Source organism: Phoenix dactylifera, chromosome 10 (assembly GCF_009389715.1).
Source record: "Phoenix dactylifera cultivar Barhee BC4 chromosome 10, palm_55x_up_171113_PBpolish2nd_filt_p, whole genome shotgun sequence".
Classification (NCBI taxonomy): Eukaryota; Viridiplantae; Streptophyta; class Magnoliopsida; order Arecales; family Arecaceae; genus Phoenix; species Phoenix dactylifera.
Window position 1 is genome coordinate 10945265 of NC_052401.1, and position 19673 is coordinate 10964937.

A 19673-nucleotide genomic window follows, 5' to 3' on the forward strand; every position below is an offset into this window, starting at 1 on the left:
CTTCGACAATAGCTGAAGCTTCTGAACAAAAGCTCCATGGCTCTCAGCAGTGCAAAAGGCACAATGGTGTTGCAAAGAAGATAGACTAGGATCGAGCTGAGAATAGACTGCACCAAGGTGACTCTGCCCATCATGGACAGAGAACTCGCCTGCCATGCCTCCAACCTGTGCCTCATGCCTTGCTCCATAGTGGAACACTCCCTCCCATGGAGTCAATGCCTAGTAATCGACACCCTAAGGTACATCAAGATGCCCTCCTGCTTGCCTACACGCAGGATCTCCATAATAGAAGTCTTCATCCTCGGCTTGACCTTCGGACTGAAGTGAATAGCCGACTTGGCCAAGTTAACCTGTTGCTCCGCCGCCACATAATACTCTACAAGAATCCTCCGGATCATTTGTGCAGACCGCCTCGTCGCCCAGGCCAACAGCATACAGTCATCGGCAAATAGCAGATGCGAAACCTAAGTGGAGCCTGGTACTGGGCTATATACCTCCAAAGCTTGCGCCTTCGTGGCATGTCAGAGCGCTCTAGACAATATATCCACACATGAGTTTTGATTCATAAACTGTCTATCTGCACAACTCAGACGGTAGGAAAGGCTTAAAGGAGACGACGAAGCTATTTGGTTTGTGGAGTTTTACTAAATGGATATACAAAATGAGTTCATGATACGCTGCGAAGATTGCACCATTGAATATTTGGAATAGAGCAAATTATCTTTTTGCATAGAATATGATACAGTGCAGCAAGTTGATCAGGAACCTCATCTCAGGTCTCACATTCACATTGGTTAACACTCATGAAGATTGAAAATTGCACATGGTATTTGAGCATCTAAGCAGATTCTTGACCTATGCTGGATAGCTCTCAACTAATGCATCTATCAAATTACAAACCATGCACATCACCACATGCATCATAAAACTGTTCAAAAATTCTTCTGATTCACTTCACATTAATATCCAGTTTCCCTCAACCACCACCATCATTTTGGAGGAAGTAGATGCAAGCCTACAAGCAGGCGCCCAAAGCCTATCTCTGTTAAAACTGCAGACTTCTATGAAACCAATGTAGGATAAACCTAGCATGGAAAAACCATGGATCCTGAGACCAGATAGAGAAAGGCCATTGCATTATTAACCTTTTCTTGACTCTTTATGACAACATAATTGCATATACTCTTACTCTGAAAAAAAGATACAAATAAATTGTCCCACCAAAATTATATGTTTATGTTCTAGTCACTCAGTTGTTGATGATATAGTGAAACAGTCCTACAATTATTAATTATTCAGAAAAATAGTTAGTAGTTGAATGACAGATCAGATCAGAAAATAAATAGACACTAGAATCACAAGGACTAGAACTAAAGTTATTGCATCCTGACTTCTGAAAAAATACTTTATTGCTTTCTACACAATTCTGTTCCTTTTTGAGATTTTTGTTCTCTTTTTGCCATTTCACTTTTCTGCAACTGTAAGTTACAACTTCTCCATTGAGACAGATTTAAGAGCACATTGCGGAGCTAATACGAGCACATACTTTTAATAGTGCAACTTACAAAACAGACGATGAATTACATCTAAATAGAACCAAAACCAGCTTTATCAAGGTCATTTATTAAAGTCACCAACCACAGAGAATGGAAAGGTATGCGGAAAATCACAAGTTTACAGACTAACAAACTTGAGAGAATCGCCCTTCTCTTTCAGGGTGACTAGCAAACTATCAAAACTCTTCTTAAAGGACTCCACGCCTTCCACCTCAAGTTGTGACCCAACCTCACTCCAGTCAATTCCTAACTTCTCAAGCGCACTGTAAATGCCTTCAGCTTCTGACACATTTGAGTCAATTGTCCTTGAAACAACACCATGATCAATGACGGCTTGCAGAGCCTGGTCTGGCATGGTTGAAACCTGAAATCAGAAGTAAAAATTAAATACAATAGCATAAAACTGGAAATCATTGGGGAAAATTGAATCCAATAACATAAGTAAGAAAGACAGAAATCTGTTAAGCCCCAGATTCTCTTTGGTTGGTAAATAGACCCCAAATACAATATCAATGCACCTGCATGCTAAGATTTTGCCTAATTATATGATAACCAAGAAAAGAAGACCAGTCCAATCAAAACCCTAACAGAAGGCAAATCTGAAAATATTTCACTGTATTGGTCAGAAATTATTTGTTTGGCCACCAAATACATAAAGATGAAAGGTATCCTTACAAATCGTTGCTAATTTTTTGAGCAACTTATTTCCAAATCAATGCTTACTCAGATTATTGATCTCCAAAGCAGGAAGAATCACTGCTGCAATTTTTAAGTGCACTCATTGAAATGAAACAGGTTTTGCATTACAGATACATACTAGAAACAAAATATCAAGTTTTTATACTATTGTAAGGTATAGGTCTAATGAGAGATGAAGAACAGTTTAAATAGCTTGTTGGGAAATAAGTTGCTATTGCTCACCGTATCAGGTCCAATGAGAGGATCTACATATAGAGTGTCGGGATATGCAGGATTCTTCACGCTAGTTGATGCCCACAGCAATCTCTGCTTTTTGGCACCTTTCTTTGCCAAAGCTTCCCATCGTGGACCAGAAAATTTCTTTTGATAAAGCTTATATGCCAGCACTGCTTGAGCCACTGCTGCCTGCAGGAATTTAAGAGTTAAGATACAGCTGGGAGGTGTCCCTACAGATTTCCTAGTTAATACGGATCCAAGCAACAGATTTTACCTTTCCACGGAGATCAAGAGCTTCAGGTGTCCCAATCTTTTCAAGCATCTTATCAACAAGGGTGTCAACACGACTGACAAAGAAGGAAGCCACACTTGTAAGCCTAGACAGGTCACTGAGCCCCGAAGATTCAAGACCATCCAAGTAAGCATCAATAACTGCTTCATATCTTTGTAGTGAGAAGATCAACTGTTCATCATAGACAACAGATCAGTAATAATATATGAATCTGATGATTAGCCTGTATTGCTCCAGAAAGACATGCAAGAAGTATGTCAATGAGTGATTCTAACTGATTACAGGACAATCCATAAAGAAGATCCATTTTTGTGCTATTCATGACCACTGACATAAACAGTGAGACTTGCGTCCAATGACAAAAAAAATTGGACCAATGAAACACAAAGCAAGAGACGGTGCTGGCTTGATTACAGAATCATCCTACACAACCAAAGGAATACCTTCCTAGAAAGTTAGCATCATTTGCAGCATGAGAGTTTTATTTCTAATATCAATGTATAAATTATATGATCTTGGTGGTCTGGAGCAGGAGCAAGATAACAACAGGATAGGTGGATTATGATATATTGTAAATGAGGCTTACAAGCATCATTGCAAGACAATGCCAAATTCGAATAAGTGTTTAATTTGTCCAACGCTTCTTTTTAGGAGATAATGTCAAAAAAAATTGACTGGGAAACATAAATTCAGTTAAAAACAGATTGATAAGGTTCACCCATCTAGCTGGAATCAGCAATAATCAGATCAATAAAGACATGCGACTGCATCAGTTATTGTTTCAAACAACAAAAGTAGGAACTTCAAGATGGGAGATAGCACCAGTAGTAGTGTTACCCTGGTCAAAATTCCCAGCTGTAATCAATATCATGGTATCCAGAAAATTAATAGTCTAGCCAGTCCATTGTAAATGAGGCTTAGAAGCACCATTGCAAGACAACGCCACATTCGACTAAATTTGTCTAACATTTCCTTTTAGGAGTTAATATCATGATAATTTCGACCAGGAAACAATGAACTGAGTTAAAGCAGATTGAGAAGGTTTACCCATCTAGGTGGAATCAGCAAAAAACAGATCAATCAATAAAGATATGCGACAGCATGAATTACTGTTTCAAACAACAGAAATAGAAGCTTCAAGACAGAAGATGGTACCAGTAGTAGTGTTACCCTGGTGAAAAATCCCAACCTTAACCAATATCATGGTATTCAGAAAGTAATAGTCTTGCAGGTCTAATACCAAGACATGACAAGTGGAGGTGATCTTTCTAATAAAAATTAAAAATTAAGAGAATGCTATGATATGAAGATCAAAATTAAAGAGACGAGCATTTTTTAACACTCAACTATCCATAGTAGACATGCAACAAGTGTCAAATTGTAACTAGACTGCTTAATAAGCATACAAGCTTGTGTATGCAACCGAACTTACTGTAACGTTGACACTTATACCAAGTGAAATAACTTGTTTGATAGAAGGAATGCATTCTGCAGTAGCTGGGATCTTTATGTAGACATTTGGGCGGTCAACTGATCCATGCAACCATTTTGCAGCTTCGACAGTGCCATTTGTATCATTTGCAAGTCCAGGAGAGACTTCAACTGATACATATCCATCACCACCATCTGTTTGATCATAGATAGGTTCAAAAAGTTTGCATGCATCTTGAATATCCTTGATCACAAGCTCCCAGTAAGCACTTTCTATGTCTTTTCCTTCTGATATGAGCTGCCTATAAAACCCATAAACCATTGTGACTTAATTCAAAAAAGTTCAAAATAAACTGCAGAAAAAATACTATGTAAATCACCAAGATAAATTCAACAAGTTGTATGATCATGATGGCATCTCTGTGCTTGATAAGTTATCTTTTTTCTTGGTTCCCAATGAACATTCCACTAGGAAAAAAAATGACTGTTTTAGTTATTTGTTTTGGATGGTAGTTTATCTTAGTACATTTACACTTCTTAACCAGCTACGCTTAAGAACATACTTAAGCAGACAAGGGAAACTGCTATCAAATATCAACTAGGAGATCACAACTATTTCACTAGATCTTGGGGGTGTTTTACATAAGAAATTGATCATGGTGGATAATTCATTTAGTAATAAAACTCAGTGACAAGAAAACCTGCCGAAGAAAAAAATGAATATATAATAGGCCAACTAAAAAATCAATCACACAGCTACCCCAGAACCAGCAATAAACATTAGGCATGTAATTCTGAGGCTACTGTATGTGGTGTTGACATTTTGAGCAGGTGAGTCCAGTTCTAAGCAAATTCCACATGTTCAAAGTAGATATATCAGCAGCTTGTACCTGAATTGTTCATCATAGGCACTGGATGATGATATTGCTTTCTGGAAAATCTGCAAAAAGTGTGACCGTTAAACAAATGCCAATGATACAGGCCCAAAGTAAAAGTAAAGAATCAATGAGTCTGCACGTATTAATGGACACCATATCATACACAAAGGTGTACATTAACTATAATTGAAGATGATTCTCAAGTTTAGAAAAACTGAAAACCTTTGCATACATACATAAAATACATATAAGATATTACCGTTGGGTTACTGGTTACACCTCGGATACCACTTGCAATCAACGGCAGCAAATCTGTTATGGGGCGACAGAGATTATCATACCATGGAGATTGCCCTTGCTGCTCATATAGATCATGGAGGGTTGTTCTCTTATTTGGGGCACCATTTCCATCTTGTTTGGAGCACCTCACTCTGGATTACATAGTAAATAAGAAATATAGTCAGATTCCACCAAAAGAGAAGAAATTTAGGCATCACACAAAGGTAGAAAACTATAGCACTATATGATATATACAGAAGGAGCCAATCAAAATCAAAATATTGTTAGTGATAAAGTTGGTTTTAAAGTAGTGTAAATTCAACTCAAAAAAAATATACCTCAAACCAATTTTCAGGCTTGTAAACCCTCATTAAGCTCAAGATTTCCATTGTAAGAACATAGCCACCATTAGTGAAGCTTGTCAAGTCCAAATTACAATTTAGTAATTTAATTTACCTCAATAGTAATTATTTATTTGTAACACCTCTACACAACGGAGTGTTTTTCCAGCTTTTCATTTACCATCCTAGCATAAAATATGGGATTTGAACAAAAGTGAAGTGACAGCAATCAGATCCACAGTCAAGGCATAATTCAAAGCCTCCTTTTGCCTGATAACATTAGTACCCACTCCCATTTGTAGTACTATCAGCCTGGCATTCTATTAACCTAGTATCAAGCTTTGCCTAATGCCACTTTACCTACATTGCCCTGCACCAAGTGTCGCTGGCATCAGACTTGTCTTGCAAAGCAAGAAAAGACCATTAGAGTACCTAACCATCAGTATCAGAAACCCCTCAAACTGAAGTGTCAGCAAACCATCATACCCATAGACGCTCTAAATCAACCTTAAAAAATAAAGTCTCTCAGTGAGCTTACTTTCTTTTGAGAGGAAATAAATATTTCACAAACTTGTCACCAGTGATGCTATTATGAAGTCGAAAAGATCCAATTTATCACCTACGGTTAGAGAAGATCATTGAATAAATTGAACTAAATGATAATCTTTTGATATATTAAGATCACAAGGCATATTTAAATTCTAATAAATTGTAATGACCAAAACTTACACTGTACGTAGCTATTTGTTAATAGTTAGTCATTTTTGGATCTTTTCATTTCTTAGAATCAACGGTGTTCCATTGAACTTTCATTCTCTGCAGTCGCACTAGCCTAAATTAGATCAACGCCTTTAATATACAAGAACCATTAACAAAGGCTTGACCTGCACTCCTCAGATAGTTCCGGACCATAGTCAAATTCAATATATGATCCTGTTAAGTTGTGAACCCTTTACAAAACTAGAAAGCTGAAAAATGTCCATCAAACAACTCATCACGGTCCCAATCCAACTAGATGGAAAACTCACAAGAGCACAGCAGGGTTTATATAGGATTCTCAAGTGTAAAGTTAGATATATGAACCAATAAAGCATCAACAGACTAATCCAACTCAAGCCAAGTTATCCGACTCTTTGATCAAAGCTACAACTTTTCTAGAGCATCAACCTCCGTTCACGATCATCACCTTGAGCGAAATTAAAAGCCAACACTACCCAAAGATTCACAATACCAAAGCGCACCAAAACTTGCTTATCAATATGCACAAACCAGTAGTCATGACCCTCGAAGTGATTCATATCTCGAAAAGTCGTAACCTTTGGAATAGTTTCAATCCGTAAAAAACAAAATTTGAGATAGCGAAAGATCGAAGGACGAAGATCATACACCCATAAAGCCAACAGCAAAATCCTCCATCCACAGATGATTCCAGACGGAAAGTGAAACAAGAAGAAAAGATCAAGAAGAAGTAAAAGAGAGAAGGATGGGGGAACTCACATCAAAGGGATCCTCTCCACGCGATCTCTTCGAACCGAGAGCCGCGGATGCGAGATTCCCCTCCGAATCGGAGATCCGGAGTGGAAGTTGACGGAGAGCTTGGGATCGGATCGGAGGGTCGGAGAGGAGTGCGACGCGCCGGAGGCGGTGAAGCTAGGGTTGGCGAGCTTCGAGATCGAAGCCATAGCGAGAGTCGAATGGGAAATGAATTTGGGGAATTCTAGAGCGAGGTTTCGTCTGGTTTTATTCACACATAAACCGGAGTGCGGCGGAAGGTGTTGACTGTTGTGGCGTTATTGCGTTAAGATGGGAAAGAAATATAGGATTGGGTTAGGGGGCATGCATCAAAGTAGGTGGTACGACGCTGCTCTTTTTCACATATTTTAGAAATAATTATTAGTGGATGGGCCCAATCATTTCATATCCTTACAAAGCTGAACAAAAAATGGACGTTGCTTCGCCATTGAAATGGCCCACCAGCTTGGAGATGATCAGATGATAGCGATCCAACTAATAATTAGTACTAGTTTATGTATATTTTACTATAAAAAAATATATTCTATATTTGGTGTAATAGCTTAATGGTTTACCGGTTCAATAATACGCCACCGCATGCCACCCCAGCCGATCACAGCACCTGTGGTCCCTATCCGCCCCTTCTGACAGCGATCGACCACTCTCACATCAAATCGTTCATGGATAGAGCCAGATCGGGTCCTTCGGCATTGTCTCTCCAACTTTCTCCACCCTTCCCCTTTACCGAAGAGCCGGTTCAAAATCAGCCTTTGGATCTTCAGCAGTCAAGATCCATGACTCTTCAAGAAGCACCATGAGGGTAAGAACCCCTATAGGCATGTATTTAATCCCACATCGGTTATTTATCGAGAAGATTATTGAGCTATGTGTTGACTGCGGAGGTGGGGCTGATGGCTTGGGCGCGATTATAGAGGAGGGTGTTGGCGCTATGCGGAAGCGTGTGGATCCCTGATATCTCCTAACCTAGAGCGTTAGGCCGCGTGGGAAAAGAAGGAAGAAGAGATGAAGAATCACAATCACAAACGAGGGTTTTCGTGGAGAAGAAGAGGAAGAGAAGAGAGAACGTGGGAGAAAGTTTTCTGGCGGCTCTTATTTCTCCAGGAAATAATACAAGTAATAACCCTAAAACTGATTACATCAGGCCTTTATATAGGCTCTCAATTTAGTCTAATCCCAAACCAACTCAATCTCCCCCTAAGCTACATTAGAAAGCACTCAACCCAAGTCCATGACTTACATGCTCTCTCCTCTTGAGTCTAAACCTAGCCCAAGAATGACTTAGACCCTTAGGAACATAAATCATGAAGTCCCTAAGCCAGTCAAAGACCAAAAATTTCCGTCATTGACTGAATGGCACGCTTGGCACGGCGTTGGAGTCGACCCCTGCAGATCAGAGGTCAATCCCTCCCTGAGACGACAGAAAACAGCTCTCTGTCGTCTTCCTATGACTTCCTGGGGTCGGAAGGGTCGACCCCTGACTGTTAGGGGTCGACTCCACCTGAGACCGACAGAGAAGTACTCTCTGTTGTCTCCCTGTGACTTCTTAGGGTCGACCCTTCCTTCACTGGGGTCGACCCCAGCTTTCCATGAGTCGACCCCAGCCTTGTAGAAACTGAATTTTGAGCTGGTTTTCCTTTGGATGCGCCACACATGAGCCTACAATCTCCACCTTGGTGCTCCAAAGCCTCTGCAAGCTTCTCCTGATCCATCAATCCCATCAGCGTCACACACCTGAGAAAGCCATCCCTTGGAAGAGTCTTGGTCAGTGCATCTACCAGGTTCTCCTTTGTATGAACTTTGGCTAGCTCCACCCACGTTCTTCCACCAACTTCCTAATCCTGTGGTACCTGATGTCAATATGTTTGGTCCTCGTATGATAAACCGAGTTCTGAACCAAACATAATGCACTCTGGCTATCACAATGCACCTTGACAGCCTCCAGTGCAAATCCCATTTCCAATGCCAATCCTTTCAACCATAGAGCTTCCTTAGCAGCTTCTGTGATGCCAATATACTCCGCTTTCGTTGTAGACAATGCCGTGATTAGTTGCAAGCTTGATCTCTATGACACTGGACCTCCGTTCAAACAAAACACATAACCTGTGGTAGAATGCCGTGTGTCCATGTCTCCTCCGTAATCAGCATCCACAAAACCAATCATCCGGCTCTGATTCTCCTTGGTCATGTTGGAATTCTTCTCCTTACTACCTTCCTGTCCATAGCAAATACCAACTCCAACTGTGCCCACCAAGTATCTGAAAACACCTTTCAGTGCTCTCCAATGCTCTTTGCCAGGGTTAGACATGAACCTACTGACTTGGCTAACTGCATGTGCAAGATCTGGTCTACAACAGACTATGACATACATCAAACTTCCAACTCCTGAAGCATATGGAATGCTCTTCATCTCCTCAGCTTCCACCTCAGTCTGTGGTGACATTGTCTTCGAAAGATTGACATGACCGGCTATTGGTAATGCCGCCAGTTTCGCTCCATCCATGCCATATCTCCACAATACCTTTCTGATGTAACCTCCCTGAGATAAATGCAGCACCTTTTTGGTTCTATCCCTGAGAATCTCCATGCCTAGAATCTTTATGGCTGGATCCAAATCCTTCATCTCAAATTTCCGAGATAAGGCTACCTTCAAGTCTTCCACAATTCCTCTACTCTTGCAAGCAATCAGCATGTCATCTACATACAAGAGTAGATATAATGTAGACTCATCCTCAAGAGTCTTCATATAGACACAAGGGTCATACTAACATCTGGTCATGCCAATACTCCTCACATATGTATCGAACTGCAAGTACCATTTCCTTGATGATTGCTTCAACCCATAGAGTGATCTCTGCAGCAAACAGACCTTTCCTTCTGACCCTGGCTCACCAAACCCCTTGGGCTGCTCCATATAAATCTTCTTCTCCAAATTCTCATGGAAGAAGACTGTTTTAACATCCATTTGCTCCAACTCCAAATCCTGGATGGCAACAATGCTCAACAGCATCCGAATAGAAGTATGTCAAACAACTAGAGAGAATACTTTATTATAATCAATACCCTCCTTCTGGGAGTATCCCTTAGTCACTAATCTGGCCTTGTATCTGATGCCTTCTCTATCTGAAAGTCCTTCCTTGTATTGGAACACCCACTTGCATCCAATGGGCTTCTTTCCACTTGGCAACTGCACCAACCACCAAGTCTGATTTTTCTAGAGAGATTGCATCTCCTCTGCCATAGCTTGGACCCACCTATCGCTATCTTGGCGTGCCAATGCCTCCTCATAGGTCTCCGAATCTTCATTCACAACAACCAATGCATAAGACATGGTTTCGCCAAAACCATACCTATCCGGCTGCCTCACAATCTACTTAGGCTTGTGCAGTGCGACTCCGATGCTTCTGCTGGGATCTGTTAGGGAATCAACCCTACGAATGCGGAATATAAAGGATAGTAGGAGAAATGAATAACACGGCAAAAATAATAGCAAAACGCACAAGACACTCAAGTTTATGTGGTTCGGAGTCTCTTGCTCCTACGTCCACAGCCGCACAGATCAATAATTCACTATATGATCAAAGGAAGTTATAGAGATTCAAGAAGAGAAACAAACTCTCTTTCTCACAGCAAACAATCTCTCTCAAGACGAGCAACACGTCGTCTTCCTGATGCACACAAAGGATCTACTTTTTGGAACCTCTCGTTGATGAGTTCTAGGGTTTCTCTAGGTTGCAACCTTTTTTCTCGTGTCCCTTAAGAAGTCTATATATACCTCCCAATCTCTTACTTTGATTAGGGCTAAAAAAACCTTGGCTTGGACCCGGTTCATAACTCAGCCTCGCGTGAAAACCGTGCTCGAGTCGACTCCCGCAATACTGCGAGTCGACTCGGCAACAGTCCACAGAAAAATGCCTCTCTGTCTGCCTGTGGGAGTCGACTCCTGGAGTTCTCGAGTCGACTCCAACACTGGGGAGTCGACTCCAGGTCTGCTGGAGTCGACTCCAAAAACTGTGCCAAGACTACCTGCGTGCCAGAGTCGACTCCAAGTCTGCTGGAGTCGACTCCGGACCTTGCTGAAGGTTTCTTTCTTTGCTGATTCAACTCCGAATCTTCTCGAAACTCTTTCCGGCTTGTCTTCCCTTGATCCTCCACCACCATAGTGCACATAGGGGTCTAGGAAAAGGGAATGGATCAGGCTCCACAACCCAACAACTCTCCCACTTGGAGACTGATACATCCAGTTGTGCATCTATCTTAAAAATAAAACAAACTTCCATATCTTGATATGTATTCTTTGTGCGGCACCTCCATTCAACTATCTTTGGAGGCCAATTGAGGCCATGCATAGCCTCAATTTCTCTGTAGTGACTGTCTTAGTCAACATATCAGCTGAATTCTTTACTCCTTGAATCTTTTCAAGTAACAAACTGCCATCTTCTAGCAACTTTCTGATGAAATGATATCTCAGCTGTATGTGCTTCGTTCTCGCATGAAACATTGGGTTCTTAGCTAAGTGAATAGCACTCTGACTGTCGCAGAATAGTACACTACAGTTCTGTTCTCTGCCCAGCTCTTTCAGAAGGTTTTGTAGCCAAATCATCTCCTTGCTGGCTTCTGTAATGGCAACATATTCTGCCTCAGTTGTCGAAAGAGCAACGATCTTTTGCAGTTGTGAGAACCAGCTCACTGCTGTCCCGCCTACGGTATAAACATATCCTGTGGTGCTTCTTCTAGTGTCAGTATCACCTCCTAGGTCTGCATCCACAAAACCTTGTAGTGTTTGACTGCCTTTTCTATAACACAAGCCTACATTTCTGGTACCTTTCAAATATCTTAGGATCCACTTGACAGCCTCCCAATGTTGTCTACCCGGATTGGCCATGTATCTGCTCACAGCTCCCACTGCATGTGCAATGTCGGGTCTCGTGCATATCATAGCATACATCAAGCTGCCTACAGCTGAAGCATATGGTACCCTTGACATCTTCGTCAGCTCCTCATCATCCTTGGGTGATTGCTCTTTTGAAAGTTTGAAGTGGCTTGCCAAAGGTGTCTTCACAGGATCTGCATCTGTCATATTGAATCTATTCAGCACCTTATCAATGTAGTTAGCTTGAGAAAGCTTCAGTGTTCCAGCCACCTTATCCCTTTCAATCCTTAGCCCAAGCATCTGTTTTGCTGCACCCATGTCTTTCATTGCAAACTTTCTTGATAGCTCTTTCTTCCATCTTTCAATCTCTTGTAGGTTCGGTCCGGCTATCAACATGTCGTCAACATACAAGAGTAAGATGATAAAACTGCCATCAAGTACCTTATGATAACAGCAATGATCTTCTTGACATCTTGCAAAACCATTGTTGATCATGAATCCATCGAACTTTCTGTACCACAACCTCGGGGCCTGTTTCAAACCATACAAACTTCTCTTCAGTTTGCATACAAGGTTCTCCTTGCTAGGGACTGCAAAGCCGATAGGTTGCTGCATGTAGATGTCTTCATCAATCTCTCCATGGAGAAATGCAGTTGTAACATCCAACTGCTCCAAATATAGATTTTCTGCTGCCACAATACTCAGAATCACTCTGATTGTTGAATATTTGACTACCGGAGAGAAAATCTCAGTGTAGTCGATACCTTCCTTCTGTTGGAAGCCTTTCACAACCAACCTTGCTTTGTACCTCTTGCTGCCATCATGTTCCTCTTTAACTTTGTAGACCCACTTGTTCTGTAAAGCCTTCTTGCCTTCTGGTAGTGAACTGAGCTCCCAAGTTTGATTTCTATCCAAGGACTTCATCTCGTCCTTCATGGCTAACTCCCACTTCACCGAATCTTTGCTTTCCATGGCTTCTTCATAACACTCGGGTTCACCTTCATCTGTCAATAGCAGATAATGTAAAGAGGATGAATATCTATCCGATTGTCTGGAGATTCTTGTAGATCTTCTCAGCTGCGGTATACTTGGTTGAGGTTGTGCCGCAACAGTTTCTGAATTTTCAGGATTTCTCTGAACTCTTTTGGCAACGTCTTCTTCTGTAATCTCTTGCAACTCAACTTGCTGTTTTTCCTTGCTTTGCTCCCCTACATTCTCAAGATCTGAAGTATTCTTGTCCTTATAGAGAACTCGCTCATTGAATATCACATCCTTGCTTCTGATGACCTTCTGGTTCTGCGCATCCCAGAACTTGTAACCAAAATCATCTGTACCGTATCCAATGAAGAAACATTTTCTGGACTTTGCATCTAGCTTGTCCCTTTTCTCTGCATTGATGTGCACAAAGGAGACACACCCAAAGACCCTCAAGTGTGACAAATTTACTATTTTTCCTGTCCACTCTTCTTCAGGCAATTTGCAATCTAGGAGAACCGACGGGCCTCTGTTTATCAGATACGCTGCGGTGTTGACTGCCTCAGCCCAAAACATCTTGGGCAAACTAGCATGGATCCTCATACTGTTGGCTCTCTCGTTCAGGGTTCTGTTCATTCGCTCAGCCACCCCATTTTGCTGCGGTGTGCTCGGTATTGTCTTCTCCATTTGGATTCCATTCTCTGCGCAGAATTTCTTGAACTCGCTGCTGTCATACTCACCGCCATTATCAGACCTTAGTTGTTTTATCTTTACACCAGATTCATTCTCCACAAGACTTTTCCACTTCTTAAAGGTGACAAATACCTCTGATTTGTGCTTCATGAAATAAATCCAAACCTTTCTGGTAGAGCCGTCGATGAACGTGACATAATAGTGTGAGCCTCCAAGAGATGCAACCGGTGAAGGCCCCCACACATCTGTGTGTACAAGCTCTAGCTTTTCTGTCTTCGGTGTTCTTCCACTCTTTGAGAAACTAACTCTTTTCTGCTTCCCAAATATGCAGTCTCCACAGAGACCTACATCAACAGTTTTCAGATCTGCTAGTTTGTTCTTTTTCACCATCATCTTCATACCTTTCTCACTCATATGTCCGAGTCTGCGATGCCAAAGACAACTATCTGCACCTCTTTCTGCCAATGCCACCGTATCCTTGGTGTCATTGGTCATGTAGAGAGTTCCCAACTTGTTCCCACGTGCTATCACCATAGCACCTTTGGTAATTTTCCATGAACCACCTACGAAGGTAGTAACATACCCTTCGCTGTCAAGCTGCCCAACAGAAATCAAGTTTCTCTTCAAGCCTGAGACATGCCTCACATTCTTCAGTTTCCACACTGACTGATTCAGCATCCTGATATGAACTTCACCTTTTCCCACAATATCTAAAGGCTCATCATCAGCGAGATAAACCTTTCCGAAGTCTCCTGCAGTGTAATTCAGCATACACTCCTTCCGTGAGGTAGAATGAAACGAAGCTCCAGAGTCTAGTATCCACGATTCCATAGGACTGTCCACGCTGAGAATCAAGCATCGTTGGCTTCATCTGTGGTTGCATTCACGGACTCCTCATTCTGCCCCTTGCTTGGATTCTTCTTTCTGAGCCAACAATTCTTCCTTGTGTGGCCCATCTTGCCACAATGCCAGCAGCCATCGCCTTTCGATCTAGACTTGCTCCTCCTCTTAGACTTCGATCTGCCACGATTTTCACTGCGTTGCACAGTTCTTCCTCTGCCTTCAGATGTGTTCAGAATCAAACTAGATTTCACACCAGACTCCCTTCTTCTGATATCTTCACTGAGTATCAGATTTTGGACCTCCTCAAACTTCAGTTTGTTTGAGCCGCAGGAACTGCTTACAGCTGTCACCGTTGCACCCCAACTTTCTGGCAAGGAGGATAGGAGTATTAGAGCACGAACTTCATCCTCAAAGCTGATTTCCACCGAACTCAACTGGCTCGTAATCAGATTGAACTCATTGATGTGATCCGTAACTGAGGAACCTTCACTCATCTTCAGATTGAATAAACGGCGCATCAGGTACACCTTGTTAGAGGCCGAGGGTTTTTCATACATATTCGACAATGCTCTCAGCAAACCTGCTGTTGTCTTCTCTTCCAAAACGTTGAACGCAACGTTTCGAGCCAACGTCAAGCGAACAACTCCCAAAGCCTGACGATCCATTAAATCCTAGTCGGCCTGTGACATATCTGTCGGTTTCATACCTTCAAGAGGTAGATGAAGTTTCTTCTGATATAAATAATCTTCGATCTGCATCTTCCAGAAACCAAAGTCTTTGCCGTCAAATCTGTCAATCTTGACCTTGCCTTCTTCAGCCGCCATTGCTCCCACTTATTTCCTTCGAACCAGATTGCTCTGATACCAGTTGTTAGGGAATCAACCCTACGAATGCGGAATATAAAGGATAGTAGGAGAAATGAATAACACGGCAAAAACACTAGCAAAACGCACAAGACACTCAAGTTTATGTGGTTCGGAGTCTCTTGCTCCTACGTCCACAGCCGCACAGATCAATAATTCACTATATGATCAAAGGAAGTTACAGAGATTCAAGAGAAGAGAAACAAACTCTCTTTCTCACAGCAAACAATCTCTCTCAAGACGAGCAACACGTCGTCTTCCTGATGCACACAAAGGATCTACTTTTTGGAACCTCTCGTTGATGAGTTCTAGGGTTTCTCTAGGTTGCAACCTTTTTTCTCGTGTCCCTTAAGAAGTCTATATATACCTCCCAATCTCTTACTTTGATTAGGGCTCAAAAAACCTTGGCTTGGACCCGGTTCATAACTCAGCCTCGCGTGAAAATCGTGCTCGAGTCGACTCTCGCAATACTGCGAGTCGACTCGGCAACAGTCCACAGAAAAATGCCTCTCTGTCTGCTTGTGGGAGTCGACTCCTGGAGTTCTCGAGTCGACTCCAACACTGGGGAGTCGACTCCAGGTCTGCTGGAGTCGACTCCAAAAACTGTGCCAAGACTACCTGCGTGCCAGAGTCGACTCCAAGTCTGCTGGAGTCGACTCCGGACCTTGCTGAAGGTTTCTTTCTTTGCTGATTCAACTCCGAATCTTCTCGAAACTCTTTCCGGCTTGTCTTCCCTTGATCCTCCACCACCATAGTGCACATAGGGGTCTAGGAAAAGGGAATGGATCAGGCTCCACAACCCAACAGGATCTTGTTCCTTCCTTTGCACATCTCGTCTCCGAGTTAGCATCTCGCTCCTCTCCACATGAGGAGGCACCTCTGACTGGTGCTCCACCTGAATTTCATGTCCTTCTGGTGCACTTGCAAAAGGTAAAACTGAATAAGAAGTTAGCTGTCCAACCCTGTCCAGTTGGTTCTCCCTCCGCTCTTCTTCCACCCTTTACATCTTTAGGATTGAATTCTCATCAAAGACCACATCCCTACTGATAGTAGTCTTCTTCTCCAAGGGATCCCACAGCCGATAACCCTTGACTCCACGCGGATATCCTATGAACACCATCTTTCGTGACTTGGCATCCAACTTGCTCCGCTCACTGGGATCAATATGCACAAATGCCGTGCACCCAAATACTCTAAGATGGCCAACCTCCACCTTCTTTCCAGACCATAGCTCTTCTGGAATCCTCCCATCTAGCTTTGTATGAGGAGATTGATTCACCAATTAGCAAGTTGTGTCTACTGTATCCACCCAAAACACCTTGGGAAGCCCTGCCTGCAATCTCATACATCTAGCTTTCTCCATAAGAGTCCTGTTCATCCTTTCGGCCACCCCATTCTGTTGAGGAGTCTTCCTTACTGAAAATTCCCTCTTGATCCCATAATCTTCGCAAAATTTTAGAAACTCCTTACTTGTGAATTCGCCACCATTGTCGGACCGCACACACTTCACGCAGCAACCCTTCTCCTTCTCTACCTCTGTCCTCCAGGCTTTGAACTTAGAGAAGACCTCTGACTTTTTCCTCAAGAAGTACACCCAAACTCGCCTTGAAAAATCATTAATAAGGGTTAGAAAATACCTTGCCCCATTTGTTGCCCAAGGAGACAACCTAAGAGGGGGGGGGGGGGGGATGAATTGGGTTTTGATTAAATATTGACCAATTAATAATTATGTGAATGATTAATTAAATCTATTGCAAGTGAATTAGTTAGATCACTAGACGCAATGAGTGAAGAGAGAGAGAGACAAGGACCAATACAAACACAGAGAGGTTTATAGTAGTTCATACCCAACTCTTGCTCCTACGTCCACTCCCCAAGCCGCACTTGGAAGTTCACTATAATTCCTAGGATTACAGCCAGTTGTTTTGCAAGCTCACAACCAAACTTGTTGTTTTCACGAGATCACAACGAACTCGGTCAGTTTTGATAGGCTCACCGACTAGAACCACTCGATTGTTTTTCCGGATTTACAATCAAACCCAATTGGTTTTCCCCGGTTCACCAACCACAACCTTACACTGTTGGTTTTATCTTTGGCTTACCAACAAACCTTACAACTCTTGATTCAATCCCCTGATTGAATCAAGTACAAAAGCAAGAGTTTAAAGTTCACAAGTAAAGCTTCTGAAAAGCAAATATTAAACAATATAAACAAGATTGAGTTAGAAGCCCTCAAACAGATTTGAGATGAGAAAGTGGAGCTTCTCGATTTCTGAGTCTCCTCTTGAATGAGCCGAAGAAAGGAGGATAGTAGGTAGAGCTTTGAATGCGAAGGAAGCCCTTTTGGTTTGAGTTGAATGCACTTCTCTCTTGTTTTGCTTTGATTCGCTCTTCATATGCTTTTGGTGGTTGAAACCCTTTAATGCTCAAATGGAATTACTCTCTTCTTGTCTACTACTGTTCACTCTAGCTATTTAAGTAATTTTCTTCAAAAAATAGCCGTTAGAGAGGAGATTAGAGCCGTTCTGACCTGTCCGCACATTCTGACAATGTATCCGTTGGGATCGGAGTCGACTCGCGCGATCTGGAGTCGACTCGGCTGTTACTGGAGTCGACTCGCGCTATACTGGAGATGACTCGACCACTATTTCAAATTTGAATTAAAGTGCATGCCTTGTCTTGGAGTCGACTCGGACCAAACTGGAGTCGACTCGCCAACAGCTGGAGATGACTTGGGCACTCAGGAGACGGCTCGTTCTCAGGAATTCAGAGAACCCATTTTTTGATTTTCTTCCTCGAGTCGACTCGAGTTAACTTGGAGTCGACTCGGCTAACTTGAAGACGACTCGAGATCTTCGGGATACGTCTCGCTCTCAGAGACCGAAAAATTGATTTTCTGTCTTTTTGAACTGATCTGCCTCAGAGTCGATTCGGGCCTTGCTGGAGTCGACTCGGCTAACTTGGGAGTCGACTCTGGAACACCTGAAGTCGACTCGTTTACAGGATCTCCGTAACTGACTCTCTGCCTTTTAGACTGCTTTCCTCTGGAAGTCGACTCGGACAAGCTGGGAGTCGACTCGTGCGATTTGGAAGATGACTTGTAGTCTTCGCAAGTCGGCTCGTTGACAGGGTCTCAAAAACTAACGTTCTGTCTTTTTGTCAGCTTTTCCTTGGAGTCGGCTCGGGACCATCTGGAGTCGACTCGCCTAGCACCGAAGTCGACTCGCAACCTTTTGGAGTCGACTTGCTCTTAGGGCCGAAAATCCATTGTTCTGTCTTTCTGTCTGTTCTCAGTCGGAGTCGATTCGCAGTTCCGGAGTCGACTCGAGCTTGTGTCAGAAACTTGCAAACGTGCCGGAGTCGACTCACAAAATTTAAGAGTCGACTCGTGATGCAGACTTTGGTTCAAATAGAGTTCAATACTGTTCGCGGAGGCCTGAGGGGCCGAGTCAATGTTGGTGGAGGCTTGAAGGGCTGAGTCAGTCCTGCCACCTGCCAACGTGGATGCGTTGGAGGAGTAGGGTGGGTTATCCCACTAGGGGGTCCCTAAACCCACTGGCGAGGCCCTGTCGGAGTCCAGAGTCGGGCGAAGCTTGGTCCGAGTCGACTCATGGCGCTATGGGCCCCTGTGCTAGTTTAAGGAAATAAAGTTACGCCTTCACTAACACTTGCGGATTTTGGTATAATGGTAGCGCTTGATCCTGACAAATACTTAACCACAATACTCTGAACCAAAGCTCAAGGCACTTAGATAGAAATTCATAAAGATTTACCGAAACACTAGATTGAATTCATTAGAACAATATAAGACATACTCAAATGCTTTGAGCTCATCAAAATCAATTAGGAAATACTCAATCACTCCACAATCTCCTCCTTTTTGATGATGACAAAACATTAAGTATTTATAAAGTGAATTACTCATTCAAGGAATGATTCAAGATAAAGTTTTGAAATGAATTCAAATGTCTAGTCATTTAGTGTATCCAAAATTGAAAGGTATGAGTCAGTAAACTCTGAAATTAAAGCTCCTCCTTTCATTTGGAATTATATAAGCCTTCAAATCATACAATCAATTGTTTGGCTTATATGTCTTTAATGAGTTTGCTCTCTTAGAATTTCAGATTCTCTCCCTCAACATGTGCATTCAATTTTGTTTGAACTTTGTTCACGTTATCTGGATTATCTTTTAGTGTTTTAAACT

General features: G+C 42.3%; 1 protein-coding gene across 1 annotated transcript; it reads right to left on the reverse strand.

The window, feature by feature from the left end:
• Positions 1–1509: 1509 nt before the first annotated feature.
• Positions 1510–7594, reverse strand: LOC103696573 (transaldolase-like). The gene is made up of 7 exons (XM_008778244.4): positions 7190–7594; positions 5332–5503; positions 5085–5134; positions 4196–4496; positions 2746–2934; positions 2478–2660; positions 1510–1920 (listed from the first exon to the last, which is right to left on the reverse strand). The coding sequence occupies exons 1-7, from the start codon at positions 7372–7374 to the stop codon at positions 1675–1677; spliced, it is 1326 nt and encodes a 441-aa protein (XP_008776466.2). The 5' UTR covers positions 7375–7594; the 3' UTR covers positions 1510–1674.
• Between the last annotated feature and the right edge of the window lie 12079 nt (positions 7595–19673).